Source organism: Lepidochelys olivacea (genome assembly GCF_965140295.1).
Source record: "Lepidochelys olivacea isolate rLepOli2 genome assembly, chromosome: 21".
Taxonomy (NCBI): Eukaryota; Metazoa; Chordata; order Testudines; family Cheloniidae; genus Lepidochelys; species Lepidochelys olivacea.
The window spans coordinates 320,136-341,674 of NC_140431.1; the positions used below are offsets into that span (position 1 = coordinate 320,136).

Sequence of the window (21,539 nt, forward strand, 5' to 3'; positions counted from 1 at the left end):
AACGTCTGCCTCACCTTGTGACCTCTGGCAGAGGCCCACAAAGCAGTTTCAGTATCTGACAAGTTCCTTCTCAAAGCTCCTGTGAGTGAGGGAAGGGCTGCTGAAAAGCCTCTGTCAGAGCCACATGGAAGAGACTTGAACAATATACCATACACACACTGTAATCAGAGGAGAGTCACATATGTACTACACTTAGAAAGGAATAAGCAATTGCACAAAACTACAAAAATGGGAAATGATTGCTTCGGAAGGAATACTGCAGAAAAGGATCTGGGAGTTATAGTGGATCATCACAAACAGCGTCAAGAATGTAATACTGCTCAAGAAAAGCACATGTCATTCTGGGATGCATTAGCAGGCGTGTAGTAAGCCAGGCAGAAGTAATTATTCTACTCTACTCGCTGATAAGGCCTCAACTAGAGTCCTGTGTCCAGTCTGTGCACCACACTTTGGGAAAGATGTGGACAAACTGGAGAAAGTCCAGAAGAGAGCAACAAAAATTATTAAAGTTCTCGAAAATGTGACTCACAAGGAAAGATTGAAAAAAATTGGTTTGTTTTGTCTGGAGAAGGGGGGGGGATGACAACGATAACAGGCTTCAAGTATATAAAGGAAAGGGTGATAAATTGTTCTTCTTACCCAGTGAGGACAGGGCAAGAAGTAATGGGTTTAAATTGCAGCAAGGGAGACTGAGGATAGACATTAGGAAAAATTTCCTGTCAGGGTGGTTAAACACTGGAACAAAATATCTGAGAAGGTTGTGGAATCTCCATCACTGGAGGTTTTTAAGAAAAGGTTAGACAAACACCTGTCAAGGATAGTCTAGAGCAGAGGTTCTCAAACTAGGGGCAGTCCAGAATGTATTCTGGGAGGGCATAAGAGGCTTTAGGGGTAAAATCCTTATTCTCCCTTTTTATCCACAGCAATGAGTAGCAAAGTGGATTCCTCTGGACCTATCAGGTCCTCAGAAAGCGCTGTGCATTTTCATGCAAATCCCAGAAAGCACAAATCTGAGCAGCTAGGATTAGGAAAGTATCTTTAACATGTTCCCTTTTAGAAATGTTCTGTTCTTGAGTTTCATGGAGTGAACTCCCCCAGCAACAAAGCACCATCCCTGCTCCAAGTGCGGGGCACACTTCTCTGCGTGCCCTCTCTGCTATAAACAGAGCAGTGTATGTATCAAAAGCAAAACACTCTCCCTCCCTAATCACAATCTGGGGCGCACACGCTGCTCCCCGGATGTCAGATGGCATTAAGGACATGAACAAACTCCGGCAATGCCAGGGAGGAGCTGGGATCCTCCAGGGAAGGAGGGAGGAGCAGAAGCCTAGAGAGAACAGGAGAGAAGTAGAGGAGGCAGGTGGGAACCTGGAGCCCTGCCGAGGAGCCCTGCCCCGGGCGGCCCAGGGCGCCTGTCCCGTGCTTGGCCCCGGGCCAGGCTGGCTGCAGCCGCGCACCGGCAGCGGGGGTCGCTGCAAAGCCCTCACCAGCCCCAGCGCCGCCGCCGGCTGCTCGGCACCAGGGGCGGGCTCTGCTCCTGCCCGCCCCCGCCGGGCCATGCCCCATCCTCTCCCTGCACCTGCCTCCCCCCGCGCCCCGGGAGCAGCCGGCGAGTCGGGGCGCGGAGCCGGAGCCCGCCATGGGCCGCCTGCGCTGCATCAAGTTCCTGCTCTTCGCCTTCAACTTCGCCTTCTGGGTCAGTGGGGCCGGGCCGGGCCGGGCCGGGGCCGGGGCGCCCGGGAGCCGCGCTGCGGGCAAGGGCTGCTCCGCGCGCCCCTGATGGCCACAGCGGGCTGGGACCGGGGGGAGCTGGGGGACCGGGGTCTCTGTGGGGCGGGAGCTGGGAGGAGTCCGCAGGGCTCGCTTGCCATCACCCTCACCCTGCGGGCCGGACTGGCACCCACGTCTGCTTCCCACAGTCCCCCTGACCCGCGGAACCCCTTTCCGAGCTGCTCCCCACCCCCCAACACCCACTTCTCCAGGGACACCCACAAGCCATCAGCCAGGCGGGGAGGGGAGCACTGGGGGGCGCCCTCTGGAGCCTGCTGGAGCGCTGACCTCCAAGTAGTTAATCAGAATGAAAAGGAAATGTACATTCGACTAAAAGAACAGGAGGACTTGTGGCACCTTCGAGACTCACCAATTTATTTGAGCATAAGCTGTCGTGAGCTACAGCTCACTTCATCGGATGCAAACCGTGGAAACTGTAGCTCAGGAAAGCTCATGCTCAAATAAATTGGTTAGTCTCTAAGGTGCCAGAAGTCCTCCTTTTCTTTTTGCGAATACAGGCTAACACGGCTGCTACTCTGAAATTGTACATTTGACTGTGATATTTTCTACTTGGTTTGGGGGATCCCTTTACTGCACCCTTCACATGTTTTTCTCTTTGGGCTTGTGAGGTCTTCATGCCAACAGCTGTTTCTGTCTGTGCGGCATGTCAGTGCTATGCAAATGATAAGTAAGTGTGCACACCGCCCCAGTCCCCTGGGGCAGACGCCACAGCTCTGCACCCACTGAGACACATTTCAGCCTGGCCTTACCCTGGATTTTGGTTTGGTAATTGCAAAGGAGGTCAGACGAGATGATCATAATGGTCCCTTCTGACCTTAATATCTATGAATCTTAATAATATCTATGAATTTTGCAGGCACAAATAATTATGGATGCTGTTTACATCACTTAGACACAACCAGGTATTTAGGCATCTACAGATCAGGAGGAAATCTTGCCCATTCTATTTAAAGTATGCAGCTGCAAAGTAATAATATTTCTAGGTATGTTCATTGGGGGTGCTAAAAATGTTGTCTTTTAGAATGCAGTCTCCCTTCATAGAAACAACCCTTAATTTCAGCATCCCCACAATCACAGTGCTGAGGGAGTGGTCACCAAGCCCTAGGTGCAGTTTTGGGTAGGCAAGTTGACTAATAGGCTTGCATAGTGTCTTTGGCAGTTTGGCTTAAGCTTCTCAAACTCTGCTCTTGATCTTGTAAACATTCTGTTCTGTGATGCTCATTAGCAAGAATATTTTGCTTTTGACATAAAACACACACACACACTCTTCTCCCCCAGTTCTAAATACCTACCAGTGTTACCAGCAGCTAGAACAAAATAGCTAGTGATCTGTAGTGAAAGAGTATATGTGGGGGTTTGCCCAACCATACAGCAATAGAAATAAAGAACTTCATCTGTACATATTGGTTTAACAAAAATCATAGCTGTTTATTCCTTGGCATTGTTCTGGAAATTGGTATTTTCCCAGTACTGTGCTGGTATCTTGGCTTGGGCAGTGCTGATAATCATGAATCAAAAGGGAAGCAAAACCATCCATTGTTGGAGACCATGGCTCTAAATATGGAAATATTACTACAATTATGTAAAATTGCCTATTTGGATGTTTTGTCCAGTGTAGTTCTCATGTGGAGCTTTATTAAGCCTCCATGTTAGAATGTGAGAGCGTGGACCTTTGGTCTGCCAGCGGACACACCTTGTCTTGGTGATGTGGTAATAGGAGATGCTCTTGTTTTACACATAACCAACACAGGAAAGAAGGATAAGTATCTCACCTAGTTGCAACAGTCACAGGATATGTTTGTTTCAGCACTGTGACTTTGCTCTAACATTGTGGGAAGCAAATTTCTGGGCAGTGCACATATACATCAAAAGAAAGCTATATTATTTATGTATTACTTCAGATTTAACTTTTAAAACATGCCTATCCAGTGGTCTGGGCTTCTTCTTTGTTGTTGTTGTTGTTTTATTTTTTATAAACCTTAGGAAATGCCTCATCACAGAACAAAATATTCTTGATACAAAGAGAGGCAAAACTCAGCTGAGACAGCATCTTTCTTTAAAAATATAAAATGGACATAGTTAACTTTCAGAGGTGCCCAGTTCCCCACCAGTCAAACAGTAAATCTACAAGCCAAGACATCACACACATGCCAGCACCAAGCTCTTGTGACCTGAGCCTATGAACCTGTCATCTGCTGCTTTTACAAGTTCACCTTATAAGACAAATACTTTCCATCACAGTGTGGTCAGTTCATTGAACAGCATCCTGATATGGTGATGAAACATCATTCCATTGCCGCACCATACTGATATGGGATGATGTGGCACCGACCCTCAAAACTTGAGGGCCCCTAATGGCCACTGGAGGGAAAGCGTAGCACAGTCTCTGTTCTAAGGGCCTGCTCAAAATTAGGAGGCCCAGCTATGAGCAGGCTCCTTCAGTATACAGATATGTGTACACACCTACCATTTTTGATCACTAGGGGTGACTAGACATTCAGGAAACGATCTACATGCACACACAAACACGTTCCGTGTATTATCAATGAGAGTAACTGGGTTTCCCACACATACATTCCATTTCATATCGGTACTTTTTAGTGCCCTCATTACCATAGTAAATGAGTGCCTTCCAGTAGTGCATTAGATGGTGAGACTAGTATTTGTCATCTGCGCTCCATTTCATCTCCCCATCACACAGCACAAAGAATAAATAATAATAATGTGTCAGGGCAGCGCCCAGGAGCCCCCGCGTGGACCAGGACCCCATTGAGCTAGACGCTGTACAATCACAGAACAAAAAAAAGGTTCCTGCCCCAAGGAGCTTACTGTCTAAGTAAAAGACAAGAGACAACAGGTGGATATAGACAGATGTGAATAAAAGGAAACAATGAGACAGTATTGGTCAGTGTGACAGGTAGTGGTCTCAGCACATCTGCACAAGAGCGACCTGATGCTCTTCAGATGCACACCCAGTTCACACCATATGTTGCCAGTTTAGTTTTGGTCATAAGAACATAAGAACGGCCATACTGGGTCAGACCAAAGGTCCATCCAGCCCAGTATCCTGTCTACCGACAGTGGCCAATGCCAGGTGCCCCAGAGGGAGTGAACCCAACAGGTAATGATCTAGTGACCTCTCTCCTGCCATCCATCTCCACCCTCTGACAGGCAGAAGCTAGGGACACCATTCCTTACCTATCCTGGCTAATAGCCATTAATGGACTTAACCTCCATGAATTTATCCAGTTCTCTTTTAAACCCTGTTTTAGTCCTAGCCTTCACAACCTCCTCAGGCAAGGAGTTCCACAGGTTGACTGTGCGCTGAGTGAAGAACTTCCTTTTATTTGTTTTAAACCTGCTACCCATTAATTTCATTTGGTGGCCCCTAGTTCTTATATTATGGAAACAAGTAAATAACTTTTCCTTATTCACTTTCTCCACACCACTCTATATACCTCTATCATATCCCTCCTTAATCTCCTCTTTTCCAAGCTGAAAAGTCCTAGCCTCTTTAATCTCTCCTCATATGGGACCCATTCCAAACCCCTAATCATTTTAGTTGCCCTTCTCTGTACCTTTTCTAATGCCAGTATATCTTTTTTGAGATGAGGGGACCAATCTGTACGCAGTATTCAAGATCTGGGCGTACCATGGATTTATATAAGGGCAATAAGATATTCTCAGTCTTATTCTCTATCCCTTTTTTAATGATTCCTAACATCCCGTTTGTTCTTTTGACTGCCGCTGCACACTGCACACACTCTTCAGAGAACTATCCACGATGACTCCAAGATCTTTCCGATAGTAATCGAAACATCAGATGGCTCATCTAAAGTTATAGAAGATAAACATGTTTCCTTAGCGCTTGTGTGTACTTTAAATGTCACTGGCTTTTAAGCCCTTTATTCAGTGGCTTGTAAGTTTCTAGCAAAATTATCTTTTGGGCTGCATTTTCCCATTTTTCTTTTCAGTGGTGCTTTAAAAATTATTATGCAGGTATTTTGGAATGGAGTGAGGGGGATTTCTGCTCTTTAAAAATAAAATCTTACTCATGACTTTCTCTGCCTGGATAACTCAAAACCAGTTTGGATAAAAGTTACCATCTGTCATCCTGTGCACCCACATGGCACAGGTGCAGATGTTCTAGAGATGCAATAGATACGTAGATTAGATAGAGGTGTGGGTTTGCTATGTCTGCAAAAAAACAAAAATAGTTTCCAAGATGAAGAAGTTACAAACTGGTGAAAACTGCATCCCGCACATACCAGTGTGTGGTATGTCATTTGCCTACCAGAAAAGGCAGGGCAGTTTTCCACATTCAGTCAAACATTGCAAGACACTTAAAGTACCCCAAAGTACTGCCAAACATACTAATAAAATTCTGCTCCCCCTGTATTACTAAGACCTTCTGTTTAGGAACAGATTGTTGTCAGTCACTGGAGTGGTCTTTTCAGACTGGGTATGTGCAGGGTCCTCGAGAGACTTTGCATACACCAAACATGGCAAGAGTCCCCCTGTCTTTGAGTTGGCAGTGTAAGGAGCACGGTTGTGTTTGGAGTCTTTCTGGATGTCATTGCTCTAGAGGTCGTGGAGTGGGACTCTGAAGCAAATGTGCAGTGTAACAATGCATGTTAGGGCTTGCTGTTAGTGCAGCTTCCAAGGCTGAGGTTTTATCTGCACAGAAGTCAAGAATACAAGGTACTTTAGCTGCAGGGGGGCTTAGTTATTGTTGCTGTGGGAACCCTCACTTTGAATCCCTGCTTTTAATGTGTTTAATGTCTTATCCTTATTGCATCAGCCTAGCTTTTGCCTTTAATATAGTTTTCTTTGCAGGAGTTTGTGCAGGGTGCCAGTGCACAATTGAAGACACACAGTGAAGTATCTATCGTAGTCTTAACAACAGGGCCAGTTCTCATGATGTCTAGTTGAATACGAGCTAAAGGAAGCTCTGCAATAATACAGCCGTTAGGGATAGTCTTAGGCTAAAAGACCCTTTCCCAGGGCACCCCTTCACATTTTTACTCTCTTTGACCTCTCAGCTGGAATCACACCTGTTGCTTATTGCCCCAGTGTCCAATAGTCCAGGGGTCACACCTCTCACTCACTCCCCAGGTCTTGTCCAGCTTGGGGGCTGCACCTCTCACTGATCCCAGGCACATCCTGACCTGTAGGCTGTGCAGGGAGCCAGTAGCCCATTTTCTTTCTCTGTGCTTTCTCGTTGGAGTTGCCACTTGAGCAGAAGGAGGTTATAATGTTGGTTAGCGCTGTGATTGCTTTGATATCTACAAACACAAGATGGCTTAGATTTTCTACCGCTGGAAAGCAGGAAGAGGACTCAAAGTCTGCTAACCAATGCCATGGCTTGACAACTCCTGACAGCCTCTGGAGAAGTTTGCTATACACACAGGACCTCAGCTCCCATAATTGCAGAACAATACAGCAGGGTTTAATGGTATTGTTATTAGGGATATAAATACCGTTTAAGAAGTTAATCGTTTAAACGATTAAAAATATTTTGTTTAAACGGTTAACCAATTAACGCACCAGCGGCTGGGGCTGATCTGGCTGGCATGGCTGGGGCAGCTCCAGGTGGTGCTGCTTCGGCTGGCGCAGGGCTGCTGGGTCCAGCCAGCCGGCTCAGGGGTTAACGATTAAGGCACGTTAACCAGTAAGACTAATGTTAACATTTTATATCCCTAGTTGTTATCAACAGTGTAGTTACAGCTCTTTGCCAGATATCCAAGTTCTCAGGGAGAGCTGCTCTGGATAAAATTGCCTGGGGTAGTACTTATCTTCCAGTTTGATTTTTGATAATATAAAAGGATTTCTTTGCCATCAGCAATTTCTGTCTGTTGTAGGCAGGTGATTTCCTAGAATTATACCATTAGCATGACCTGCATGTTGTAAAAGTGTTCAGTACTACAGGGCATGGCTCTCACTTTTTCCATAGTATGGGCCGCATCATAATAGGTTGTCTTTCAGACACTTCTCTTCCCATTCAGGTTCAAGTACCATCCTCTGGCAGATACAGCCATTGGTTACCTAGAGAAGTGATTTTAGGAAGCCTTTGCATATTTGTAGCTTTTAGTGTGAGAAGTGTTTGTCCATTTTAAAAAAAAATAGTTACTCACAGAGGCTGCTCCAGCTTTGCATTTCATCTCCCCTCACATCCACGCTGTTTCTCAGCTGGAAACAAGGAGGAAAACCAGCACCAGGTCACCAGGCAGCTTTTTGTGGACCCAAGTTTGGGAACCTTAGACACAGGACACTTCAATTGCACTTTAAATAATTTAACCAAAGTTACATTCTCAGCAGAAAGTATGTGATACTGTAACACTGACCCCATATAAAACCCATTCACAACTCCCTGCCTCTGTACACTGGGGGAGAGGATGCTAAATAGGACAACATTCTCTGTCTTCTTTCCTACTGCTAACTCTCCAAGTCTGCAGAGCTTTCTTGTGACTGAAGTTCTATCCAGTATGAAACATGCCATTGTCCATACAGAAAATATTTGATCTCATTCAAACAGCCTTCTGCCTGTTAAGCAGTTCAGTGGGGCTTGCCCAGAGCTACCTCCATCAGTATCTAGTAGAAAATGTATTCTGAATCCAAAGTATTGTATATACTTGTAATTTTCCCCATGAACTAATGTTGCAAATAACCCCTCCTAGGTTATTCTGACAGAAGGGCTGTAACCTGTTAGTCAGCTGATTGGTATGTATCCTTGTACCTTCTCCCCTGGTACTGCTTAAAAGCCTTCTAGAAACACAGACTTGCTCTGATCGCTGCTTTGTATCCTGAGCAGGGAGATTCAGACTAAATATGGTGCAGACTATAGAACCCAAGCTTGTTAAACAACTAAAGGATAATAAAGGCATTTTCTTTCATAGTATCACTTTTGGGGGGGCAGTCTTGCTATCACTGTATTTACGTCTCTCACCTAACAGTCCCCCTTCTGTAAGGTTTCCCATAAAGGAAAGAAAGAAGAAATCTGTTGTGACTGATGGAGCCACAGTGGCAACTAAATGATACAGCTTTGGGTAGCAGGCACACTTAAAGGGAATATTTGTGTTTGCCTATAGTAGCTCTTCTTTGAAATTGCTTCTCAGTTAAGAGCCTTTACAGTCGCACTCAATGAAAGACATGCAACCCACTCTGCCTGGATGCATGTTTCCTAGGCAAGTCTGGGGTCCCTTCAGCCAGCTGTGGGTAATTTAGGAAAAGTTGATTCCATAGAGACATTTCTACCATGTATGCCATTTGCAATTTCATACTCTGCAGTTTTCCTGAAGTGTGGTTAACTACTGAAAATCTAGCGGGCCCAATTCATGGCATAAATGACACAGAAAACACACATTTCCAGGGCAGTACATTAGCATCTTAATAGAATTATTTAAAAGGACACACATACTTTTTAAATAGCTTTTCACTCTTTCCCCTTTCTTTTCCATACTCTGTCAGAAGCTGCAAAATAGACCTTCTACCTTACAGTTTCAGCCTTTTCTTTTAGGCAAATATAGGTGGGGTATTTTCCCTTTTACCTTGTAGGTTTTGAATAAGGTTAAATTGAACACAGCTCCTTTAAGTGCCACAGTTCCAATGTATACAGTGCCAACGTGCACAGTGCCCTGGGAGTTCTGTTACTCAGCTGCAGCTGTGAATCCAACGGGACCAGTACAAAGCTTTGTGTTATGTGATTTCATGAAAATAACGGCTATTGTGTCTTGTTTAATGTATTGAGAAAGAAGATAGGTTTCAGTCTCTCTGTTCTTGATTGGCTGGGAAGTTGCTTTACATGTACACAACTCTGACACTATCAGTCAGAAAACTTGGCTGAACCTAGAAGGGCACATGTAGCCCAAGTAAACCTGATTTTCCCAATAACTCCTACTGGTGACCCTAATAATCCTAAGGCTAGCCTATGAGTCTGGCTCAGGAGTCTCTAGCAGCATGATCAGGGCACTTGGGGACGCTTGGCTTGTGTACAATGATGAAGTTCACTCCAGTCCATTTGCCTAGGGAAGGCTATGTCTCTGTGTAGGTAGAGTTAAGCCAGACCTCAGAGTCAGTCCAACAGTTTGCCTTCTTGTCCTGTTGCTCATTTTCAGACCATCCTCTCAAGTGCTGCATCCAGTCTGTGCTGAATTCACTTGCACCAGTATTGAACAGGTGCACAGTAGGGTGAGAGAGACCCAGACAGACCCATCTTTGGCATCTACTGTCAGATGCCAAAGATGTGATGAAGCAGTGGGCTCCCCCACTCTCCTCCAGGTTGGGCAGCGGCTGCAGATATTGGCTCTGGACTCTGTCAACAGTGTTTGTTCTGTTCTGTGTTGGCTTCATCTTTACCTAAATTAGCTTTGTGAGCTGAAATCTGTTGTTATTGGGCCTGAGCTCTGGTTTGCAGGGTCATTCTGAAGCCTCCTGTCCCCACATTGGTGGAGCCCTGGCAGAATTGCCCTTAACAGCCAGGCTGATGTCTGTTGTTTTCATGGTCCTCTTTGAAGCATCTGGATTTGATCTATGCTGATGTGACAGGTTCAGCCGGATAACGGAGAAGGTATTTTTGCCCTTATCTACCATAGGAGTGTCCTTTGCGGAGCACCAGGAAATCGGCCATTTCTGCATTGACAGTGCACTTAAATGCTCTGCACTCAATTCCTCTTGGGGAGCATTGGGTCTGATCCTGCAAAGTGCTGAACACTTCAACCCAATAACATTAGTGGGAGCTGGGGGACTCCTCAGCTCCCAGAAGAGGATTAGCACTTTGCAGAACTGGGCCCATCATCTAAACATTTCTCCTGAGCTGACATCCCATTGCACTGGGTTTGTATTTGTATCAAATGGGATTCTTCTTGATGTTTGAAAAAATTGATACCTTCTTTGCTAGACACGCGTATGGTCAGAGTGTCCCTCATTGGGACAGTGCCCCTAACTCCCTGCTGGGGCTCTGGGTTCAGTAGTGAAGACTGTCCTGTACTAAAATGCCATTGTTACTCCCTGTAGCACTAGGGTTGTCCTTGGTGGCCTCCCCTCCAAGGGCTGATCAGACCTAGCCCTGCTTAACTTCAGCACATTCCCCGCAGTGAAGTAGGATCCTTTTTCGGAATCTTTTCTTCCTGGTTTGAACGTGCCCCTAATCAGAATCTGGCTTGTCTCGTGTGGACAGTGCCATTTGGCACTTGGAGCTCCTGAAACAGAGAGACTATCGTTTATAACCGAGGTGGGGGAGGAGTGTGTGCCCTGGCTTCATCTTCCTCAGAGTTTCAAAGCAGCCACAGGCTGGGCCCATTGCATCTGTGCTCCTCCTGACCATGCAGCAGGGCTAGTGACACACTGGCAGGGGACTCGCCCGGCTCTAATGTCTGTTTATTCAGCTTCACAGCAGCCACAAGATTTTGGTTGAAAAACAGTCAGTGAAGTTATTCCTCTCCCAGTAGCTCTGTCTGTGCCAAGCAAGCGTGGGCCGGCAGCACCATCTCAGCTCCTGGGGATGCACCAATTCCATAGACCTCAGACTTATGTTCTGGGCTTAGAGTAGGCTTGGTTGACCTGCCTTCAAATTAGTCCAGTTGAGTATCTCTGGTGGTAAGGAGCGGAATGGGGAGTGGCTGTGGGGCTAGGAGGGAATGAAGAGAGAAGAGGAAAATGAGCTTTTCTCATCAGGGAACTTTCCATTCGGTGTTTTTACACCACCAGGAAACACCCAAGTAAGTAACAGCACATTGAGCGAATTCTCCAAATTCTGCCTGTTTGGGCTTGTGGGAACTAGCTGTGGCCTCCTGAGCACTGGCTCTCTTCCCCTGTGCCTCTGTTTGGGCCCTGTCATTTTCTGTGGCACTCAGAACCTACACGGCTGCTTGGGGCCATTTTGATGAATGTCTGAGGTTGGTTCTTTGTAATGTTTGAAAGTCATTAATGGGTTAAAAAGCACCGTGGTGTTAAAGAGCCAGAGGAGAGGATAAGGCAAGTTGTTCTGTAACAGAAATTCATTGGTATCCAATATTGGGAGGGGCCTGCTGAGTTCTGTGACTTTGTAATCCTGCGGTTTTGGAGTTTCCGGGAAGCACAAGGAGTCACCCGTTGTAGCTCTTTGGCATGCTCCAGCTCTTTCTGGCCCTTTGCAGTTGTTATTAACTGGTCTGTTTGCTTTCCAGCTGGCAGGGTTGGCTGTCATTGCCTTTGGACTATGGTTGCGATTTGGTGGGGTCCTGAGAGACTTAACCTCAGAGGAAAAATCCCCAGAGTACTTCTACATGGGTAAGTTAAGGCACTTAGACTTTGGCTGTATCTCCAACCTCAGTTTCACCAGCAGGTATGATCCCAAACACTACTCTACACTACACATACAAAAGTGGTGCTTGAAAGTCTGACAGGTGAATGGCACTAACCTTGTCTCCTGCCCTTCCCATGGCACATTAAGTGACAGCCTCTCTCAATTCTCTCCTTGGCAACAACTTTTGCAGACCTGAATTAATTCTTAAATATGATTTCATAGTTGAATTTTTCTGTAATGCTGATGCTTATGAAACAGAAACTGGGAAGGATTGTGCACTCATTCAGGTCTGCCTACCACAGCACCCTTTGAGGCCTTTCCTTTCCCATGCTAGCCAGCAGTATGGTGAAATTGGAGTGATCCATATCCTGCCACATTAGAAGCAGTGGCAAGAACATGTTTCCATGAGATTGCAACAGGATCATTTCTGCATATTTCAGGTACAGCTCCAAACACAATGGGAGGACTTACTGCTCATCGCTTCTTCTTGCTCCTGCACACACAGGCCCTCAGTGTTGTCTCAGTGAAATTGGAACAAATCCTGTCATGGTTGAAAAGTAGAATTGCACTGTCATCACCTCCAGAATTGTTCCCACAACCTGAGCAGTGACTAGCCCAGCTCCTCAGCCCTAGGGCGCTTTACTTCGTCTTATGTAAATTTAAAGACGTAATTTTTCCAAAGCTCCAGATGTGCTTTTCAAGCACTGTTGGGGTGTTCTGGGGGCTCCAGATGTTACATGTATATTATGTGCCTAACTGGTTGTTGTGCATTGGTTGCCTGTGGTTTCATACTTCCCATTTCTTCATCCATCCATTTCCAATTGTGAGACACCTCCCATGCCCTTGATTTGTTTCCCCTTTCCTCTCTGATCACGTTAGGAGAAGTCAGATTCTGTCTATTTTAAGCTTTAAGCAGGTTCACTCAATGCAATCTGATTATCACACTCATTTCATCCTTCTCCAATGCCAAGTGCAGAGCAGCAGCTGGGGATCTCCAGAGAGAGAGAGAAAATCCTGGCTGCTCGTGTAAGAGTATTAAATATGAATCACTGGAGGAGTTGAATGCCTGCCAGAAGTGAAAGCTGATTCAGCGGCAGTGCACGGCACCAGTTATTTCTATCCTGGAGTCTTAGTCCAAGTTTAACCTTCTCTCCAGTTACCTTTAAGTGACCATTGTACAGTTAAGAATTGACCCAAACCCCAGTCTCTTGGTGGGTCAAACCCACTTCTACAGATGCATGGAGTGAAAATTACAGATAGAGGCATAAATATATATTGACACATGAAGAGAAGGGAGTTACCTCACAAGTGCAGAACCAATGCTGAAGGCCAATTTAGTCAGGATGGATGTAGTCCACTCCTAATAATTGATGAGGAGGTGTCAATACTAAGAGAGGGAAAATTGCTTTTGTAGTGAGACAGCCACACCCAGTCCCTATTCAAGCCCAAATTGATGGTGTTAAGTTTGCAAATGAATTGTAGCTCTGCAGTTTCTCTTTGAAGTCTGGCCATCATGTACAGCCCCTAGCTAAAACCTCTCCAGCCGAACTGGACAGTTTCTATGTAGATTGGATACATGGACACAAATCAGACATCAGGAATGGTAACATACAAAAGCCAGTAGGAGAACACTTCAATCTCCCGGGACACTCAATAACAGATCTAAAAGTAGCCATTCTTCAACAAAATAACTTCAAAAACAGTCTTCAAAGAGAAACCGTAGAGCTACAATTCATTTGCGAACTTAACACTATCAATTTTCCCTCTCTGGGTATTGACACCTCCTCATCAATTACTGGGAGTGGACCACATCCACCCTGACTGAATTGGCCTTCAACATTGGTTCTCCACTTGTAAGGTAACTCCCTTCTCTTCATGTGCCAAAATAAACCTCTTAATGTAGATTCCATCATCCTTGCTATGCAAAAAGTAGTTTCCTCTGGTGAATGCATAGTGGCATTTCTGAAAAGTCTAAGCTGCTGCTGTAGCCTTAAATGGAAATTCCAAGTGTTATTTAGATTTTGGTCATTTGAGCAGAGGCTTTGAGAATGTCCTTGTAAAAGTTCAGCTGTATCTCCTGATCCAAAACTGGATTTAATTTCTGCCACGCTAATTTTCTTTGGCTGGGTATTTGTAGAACCCCTACACTGCAGTACCTATCTGCTAAGAGGGAAAGTTGAGGAACAGGACAGAAATGTACTGGGAAGTCCTTTGAACTTACACTGTTGCCTGCCCCATGTCCAGTCAAATCCCAGCTGAATAGTACTGTGGCCTGTGGGTAATCTGGCAGGGCTGCACTATTAGCAAAGATTTTAGCACCCTCTACATCATGAAGAGCTAGGAAGAGAGTCAGTGTTTCTCTGTGCAGCAGGTTGTTCTGTTTAGGTGTTTGAACCTCACCCATTGCTGAGGTGCCCCAAGCACTTGACTCTCATTGTAACTTTCAGGTATGAGTCACCCCTCCCATTTTGTCCCCTGAGGCCTATTCAGAGAGATTCCAGGAGTCTCATTTTTCCAGGGGGTGCACAGGAGCTGTGTATGTATCTTCTGTTCCAGACAAACTGGCCCCTTCATGCTGACAGCCAGGATTTTGCAGCACTGAGTCCAAGTGCAGAGTGTGTTTGTGCTATGGAAGGGGCTGCTGCTCAAGGGCACTGCTGTCATCAATGTGACAGGGAGATATAAATATGTTTGGTTATATTAAAAATCTTTCCTCCAGCCTATTTATAATAGCAGCTCTGCAGCCACTTTCTCCAAGCCTGAGGATCCAGATCTTCACCTGTAATCGTATCAGCTCAGAGGCAGTACTGGGGCCTGCATTAGAGCTGCTTTCAGAGTCTGTTTTGTAGCTATGTTAGAGGTAGCTTTTGCACCATTCTGTCCTTTTGGCATGCACCACGTGGCAGGGAAAGGTGAGCAGTAAGGAACGGCTTAGAAATATGCACATTTGACATAGGGGAGACTCTAGAGAACCAGGAAGAGAAAAAATCTACTTTACTGAAAATGATAAGAAGACCAAGAGGAAAGCATTAGAGCAGTGAGTATAACATCTGCTGTGGGACATCCTGGGAGAGCTCCTGGGGACCCCAGTCTGATCAGCATAGGACTGTTCTACACTCCATTTTTGTACCACTAGAACTATATCAGTTTAGAAAGAGAGATGGCTAAAGCGGTGCAACTCTAATGTGGACAGTCCTACTGGCATAAAGGTGCTTCAACATGAACTATACTGCTATAAGGACCTTTACACTTGTATAACTGCATCCAGACTAGGTAGCTACACCGCTTTAAACCATTTCCAAACCAGTTTATAGAAGTACAAAAATGGGGTGTAGACCAGCTCATAAACTTGGTCATGGGATTCATGCTGAACTTGGCTGCGTAAGGCTTGTTCTCTGAGGAGATAACTGCTGCAGAAGAGAAGGGTTGTGTTATGCTTAGTTTTAGGGCACTGGCTGTAATCTCCTTCTGAAGGACCATGGATTGAAGGACGTAGTTAAAACTAGGCAGATGGAATGTAGTTAACAGGCCAAATGGACTATGCCTGTGGTGGGTTCTAAGGCTGTTCAGACTAGCTCCTGGGGAAGACACATTCTGCTCATATGGTACCTGGTTTGAACTGGTTTCCCTCTCACACTTATTTATGGAGTGAGATTTTCCTGCATCTGAAATACTTTAACATGATTGATAATTATACCCCTGTATTTTCATTTGGCTGGCATGAACCACCCCAATAACCTTGTCCCTCACCAGCAATCCGGCATCTTCCTTGCCCCCTGGATTTAGTTCTGGCCACACTTGCCAAGCAATCCAGCCAACTTTTCGAGCCACTGAAATACTCCTCTTGGTTGGAGACCGACTGGCAATTTTGACATAGGTAGATTTCTGTGTCAGAGGCTCAGGGCCATCTCTGGTTTGGCTTTTTGTTGGTGCTTCAGGTTCCTCATCACAGTTCATAAGAGCAGGATTGGCAGGAAGGGTATATTTTAGCACTATAGTAATCAAATCTTTTGACTCCTGCAGTCTCTCACCCCATATCAGTGGGCACGACACGTCTGTTTATGAATGAATACGGCAGAGCAAGAGGAGGCAGCCATCCTAGGCCTTAGCAAACTGCACGCACTGCCTAGACTGCTTGAGGGTGTTCACACCTGATAGCAAACATGCCAGTGCCTCTATGTTTTACACCATTTCACAGCATGTGTTTTATGTCTCTGCTGTAAGCAGTGAGATATAATGGCAGCATTTTGCTCCAGCTGTGATTATGCTCCCAAACAGTGATTTTTTTCCATTAGATTTCATGATGAATCTTCAAAGTCTCTTTCCTTTAATTATCTTCTTTCTGGGATATGGTTACAGTGCCGGGCTGCTACTATGCAGACTCATCTCGTCTGTGTTGTCTGCGCTGGTTGGAAGAACAAAGATCTTTTGATTGTTTATTTCCTGAGACCATCAGGCCAAGAAATCTGAAATTAAGGGGCTTGCTTTCTTTGGGAAGAAAAATGAGCCAGGTTCACGTGCCGCCCTCTAAAGGGGATAATGGCCGCGGGCTGAACCCAAGATTTTAGTTGAGTGCATTTCAAAGTGTCTCTGTTCGGTAATTTCCCATTCCTAAGTGAACTTCTCACGCTGGTAGGGATGTTACCTGTGGGGCTGCTGCTTTTAAATTTAAAATGTTAAAACCCAAAATGAAGACAATATGATCCCGTCAAACAGGATGTTAAGTTTGTGACGTGAGAGCTGAGATGGGGAAGCTTCTATAGCAGGGAGTTAAAGCAACAATACGGGACACTCCAGCACAAGGGCTCCCAGACCAGCCCTCTCAGCCGCCCACAGAGTCAAGTTAGAATTCCCTGTGTGACGCTCTGAGGAATCTCTCTTCCCTGTGGCAGTTGGGATGTTCAGCCTCATGGGTCCTAGATTTCCCCAGGTAGGGGCTGGGAACAGAGCCTTCTCCTAGACTCTGGAGGTCACTTCTCCACTTGTCTGTTAGAACATGGATGTATTGTTTCTTGACTTTAGCAAAGCTTTTGACACGGTCTCCCACAGTATTCTTGTCAGCAAGTTAAGGAAGTATGGGCTGGATGAATGCACTATAAGGTGGGTAGAAAGATGGCTAGATTGTCGGGCTCAACGAGTAGTGATCAATGGCTCCATGTCTAGTTGGCAGCCGGTATCAAGTGGAGTGCCCCAATGGTCGGTCCTGGGGCCGGTTTTGTTCAATATCTTCATAAATGATCTGGAGGATGGTGTGGATTGCACTCTCAGCAAATTTGCGGATGATACTAAACTGGGAGGAGTGGTAGATACGCTGGAGGGGAGGGATAGGATACAGAAGGACCTAGACAAATTGGAGGATTGGGCCAAAAGAAATCTGATGAGGTTCAATAAGGATAAGTGCAGGGTTCTGCACTTAGGACGGAAGAACCCAATGCACAGCTACAGACTAGGGACCGAATGGCTAGGCAGCAGTTCTGCGGAAAAGGACCTAGGGGTGACAGTGGACGAGAAGCTGGATATGAGTCAGCAGTGTGCCCTTGTTGCCAAGAAGGCCAATGGCATTTTGGGATGTATAAGTAGGGGCATAGCGAGCAGATCGAGGGACGTGATCGTTCCCCTCTATTCGACATTGGTGAGGCCTCATCTGGAGTACTGTGTCCAGTTTTGGGCCCCACACTACAAGAAGGATGTGGATAAATTGGAGAGAGTCCAGCGAAGGGCAACAAAAATGATTAGGGGTCTGGAACACATGACTTATGAGGAGAGGCTGAGGGAGCTGGGATTGTTTAGTCTGCAGAAGAGAAGAATGAGGGGGGATTTGATAGCTGCTTTCAACTACCTGAAAGGGGGTTCCAAAGAGGATGGCTCTAGACTGTTCTCAATGGTAGCAGATGACAGAATGAGGAGTAATGGTCTCAAGTTGCAGTGGGGGAGGTTTAGATTGGATATTAGGAAAAACTTTTTCACTAAGAGGGTGGTGAAACACTGGAATGCGTTACCTACGGAGGTGGTAGAATCTCCTTCCTTAGAGGTTTTTAAGGTCAGGCTTGACAAAGCCCTGGCTGGGATGATTTAACTGGGAATTGGTCCTGCTTTGAGCAGGGGGTTGGACTAGATGACCTTCTGGGGTCCCTTCCAACCCTGATATTCTATGATTCTATGATTCTATGAACATGAGTCTGTTGATGTTTATGGGACAGTTCGAGACCCAGCCCTTTCCTCCAGATTGGCTGGGCAGAAGGGGAAGGTCTGTGTTCTGGCCCCCCAGAGCAGGCTGACGGACACTCACTATATATCTCCTAGCAAGTAAAATATTAAACCATAGCATTGTCAGTTACAGTAAGGTATAAACTGAATATAGCCAGTCCATGTGGCCTTGAAATGTACTAGGAAAACTGATCTGTGTGAATGAATCAGCCTGGATGATAACTCCCTGCAGCACACTCGGCTCAGAAGCGCAGCACTCCCTTCACATTACAAGTTCTTCACCACTTTATTACATTGTACTTTCTCCACCCCAGTTATATAATCTGATCATTTGTGGGGGCTAGAGTGGCTGTGGTTGGAAATACAATGAAGGCTGGGGCTCTCCTTTCAGATCACTGAGGAGACTGAATGATCCTACTAGCTTTGAGTGGCTATAATGAGACAGTGCATGCTTTAGGATATGAAGTCATGTCTGCAGCAGACGGATATTAGCAGCTTTTCTCCATAGTCGTGGGTGCCCACGCAAACAGGAGCAGCCCAGCAGCATGACACCATATGAACTGCAGCTGTCTACTCCTTTGCTCAGACCATTTTCAGTGCCACCTAGATGTATCTTTTGGGTCACGCACTGTATCCTGAGTCAGCACTTTAAAAAGTCCTGTTCAGTCTTTTCCGAATCCACAAGCCCATCAAATTCCAGCAGGCCTTTAAAATTAGAACTGGAGGCAAAAGCAGCATCTGCACAGAAAGGCACAATTCCACACCTGACACCTTCTGCCCAGGGACTGGGAATTGCTGCTGGCAATCCATGCCATTGCACATCAACCCTTAGCTTGCAGATACCTTTAACCTCCACCTTAGATTCAGGTGGTAAACTCGACTACCTCGTCTCCTGCACTCCCAATGTGCAGGTACCTCATGCTGCAGTCAGAGGAAGGTTTGTACAGAAAGGGCCCTGAGTGGAAAATGAAAGCTACTGTGCTGAAAGCCACTAAAGGAAAAACTGATTGATTCAAAACTGAAACTGTTAGAAGCTCCTCAACTAGCACTGGCTTTTATCACCTGCCGAGAGCTCCTGAGAGCCAGGACCTTTCCTGTGTTGGCATGGGGAGGTCAGGTAATCAGTGTATTTAAATGGCTTTTTGTTGTCTGAACCCTTATTTCATGATCACAGATGGAAATGTAGCGGTGGAAGATCATCAAGCCCATCCCCCTGTGATGGGACAGGACCAAGTAAACCGAGACCGTCGCTGACCAATGTTTGTCTAATGTATTCTTAAAAACCTCCTGTGATGGAAGCCTGTTCTAGAGTTTAATACCTTTGTAGTTAGAAAGTTCTTCCTAATCTCTAATTTAAATCTCCCTTGCTGCAGATTAAGCCCCATCACTTCTCATCCTACCTTCAGTAGACAAGGAGAACAGTTGATCCCCATCCTTTGTATAACAGCCCTGAACATAGTTGAAGACTGTTATCAGGTCCCCCCTCAGTCTTCTGTTCTCAAGGCTAAACATGCCCAGTCTTTTAAAGCTTTCTTCAGAGGTCAGGTTTTCTATACCTTTTATCATTTTTGTTGCTCTCCTCTGGACTGTATCAATTTATCCACCTTTTTGCCGAGACTTGTATGCACTACTCCAGTGCCTAGAGGAGTGGGACAATTACCTCCTTTGTCTTACATATGATATTCCAGTTAATACACCCCAGAATATTAGCCCTTTTTTTGCAACTGAATCACCTTCTTGACTCATTCAATTTGTGAGCCACTCTAACCCCCAGGTCCTTTTCACCAATATTAGGCAGTTATTCCCTATTTTGTAGTTGTGCATTTGATTTTTCCTTCTAAGTGTCGTACTTTGAACTTACTTTATTGAATTTTGTCTTGTTGATTTCAGACCAATTCTCCAATTTGTCAAGGTCATTTTGAATTCTAATCCTGTTCTCCAAAGTGCTTGCAACCACTTCCAGCTCGGTGTCATCTGCCAATTTTATAAGCATATTCTCCACTCCATTATCCAAGTCATTAAGGAAAATATTGAAAAGTACCAGACCCAGGACTGACCATGTGTGACCCCACATAGATATACCCCAAGCTTGACAGTGCTGTTTCTTCTTGGGTTTTACATTTTCTGTATACTTAAAATCAGGAGGCATTTAATGAGTATAATGAGCCCTTTAACCAAGAAAATACATTTTAAAACTGATTTCTTTGTCTCTTGAAGAGATGCTGGGTGATGAATCTGCCTTCACTTTTCTTCTTCTCTTTCCTTGTGTGGAGCTGCCATTTCTTGTAGATCTCCACCCTACACCAGCAGCAGCTGTTTAACTTAGATTCATTAATGCACTTGCTCTTTAACTGTGTAACTGTGAATGACACATTCCCTTCCCCAGGCCTATGATTCTCTTATATAAAGCACTTACAGATCACCTTGGCACCTGACATTGTGTGTGTTGCTCTCCCCTATGACAACGCCATTTAGCAACAGGCTGTCTGGGTCTGGGTCCCCACTGTCCTACCCCCTTGTGATTCACTGGGCTGATGAAAACTGATTCTGGGGTCAGAGTCTAGTCAGGGGTAGGTAACCTGCGGCACGCGAGCTGATTTCCAGTGGCATTTACGCTGCCCGAGTCCTGGCCACCGGTCCGGGGGGCTCTGCATTTTAATTTAATTTTAAATGAAGCTTCTTAAACATTTTAAAACCCTTATTTACTTTACATACAACAATAGTTTAGTTATATATTACAGACTTATAGAAAGAGACCTTCTAAAAATGTTAAAATGTATTTCTGGCACGCAAAACCTTAAATTAGAGTGAATAAATGGAGACTCGGCACACCACTTCTGAAAGGTTGCTGACCCCTGGTCTAGTCAGACTACCAGTAGTTAGACTCCTAGCTGTACAGTTGTTCCTAGTCCAGACCCGGTCATCAAGACAACACTTGCCTTAATTCAAGAAGCAGACACCCTAAAGCAGGTGATTCAGGTGACTGGGGATAAATTCCTGGTTGTCTATTAACAAATGAAGAACATTTTGCTGTGACAGTGTATGACGATACCAAAAGCCCAGGCACATACAGGGTTCTTAAATTAGATCCCTTATACATCACACACCCTCTCCTTTTTATAATATCCCAGTTTTAGAATCAAATCTTTAAAAAGGGATAGAAAATGGCTTATAGAAAAAGGAACAGCACAAAAAGCTGATTGTATCATGCGGAAAGCGTCCTACCCTGTGTTACACTCTAACAGAGCTGGAAACACTC

The 21,539-nt window shown here is 45.3% G+C and overlaps 1 protein-coding gene across 2 annotated transcripts in view; it reads left to right on the forward strand.

Annotated features, from left to right (window-relative positions):
• The first annotated feature begins 1,493 nt into the window (after positions 1–1,493).
• TSPAN2 (tetraspanin 2) overlaps positions 1,494–21,539 on the forward strand; it is a 60,628-nt gene continuing 40,582 nt past the window's right edge. Inside the window, exons 1-2 of one of the 2 annotated variants that reach the window (XM_084611404.1) lie at positions 1,551–1,696; positions 11,955–12,057. In XM_084611404.1, the coding sequence (XP_084467530.1) occupies positions 1,640–1,696; positions 11,955–12,057 (160 nt within the window). In that variant the 5' untranslated portion in view covers positions 1,551–1,639. Of the gene's footprint in view, positions 1,697–11,954; positions 12,058–21,539 lie in introns of both variants that reach the window. The other variant, XM_084611405.1, reaches the window with a different exon arrangement.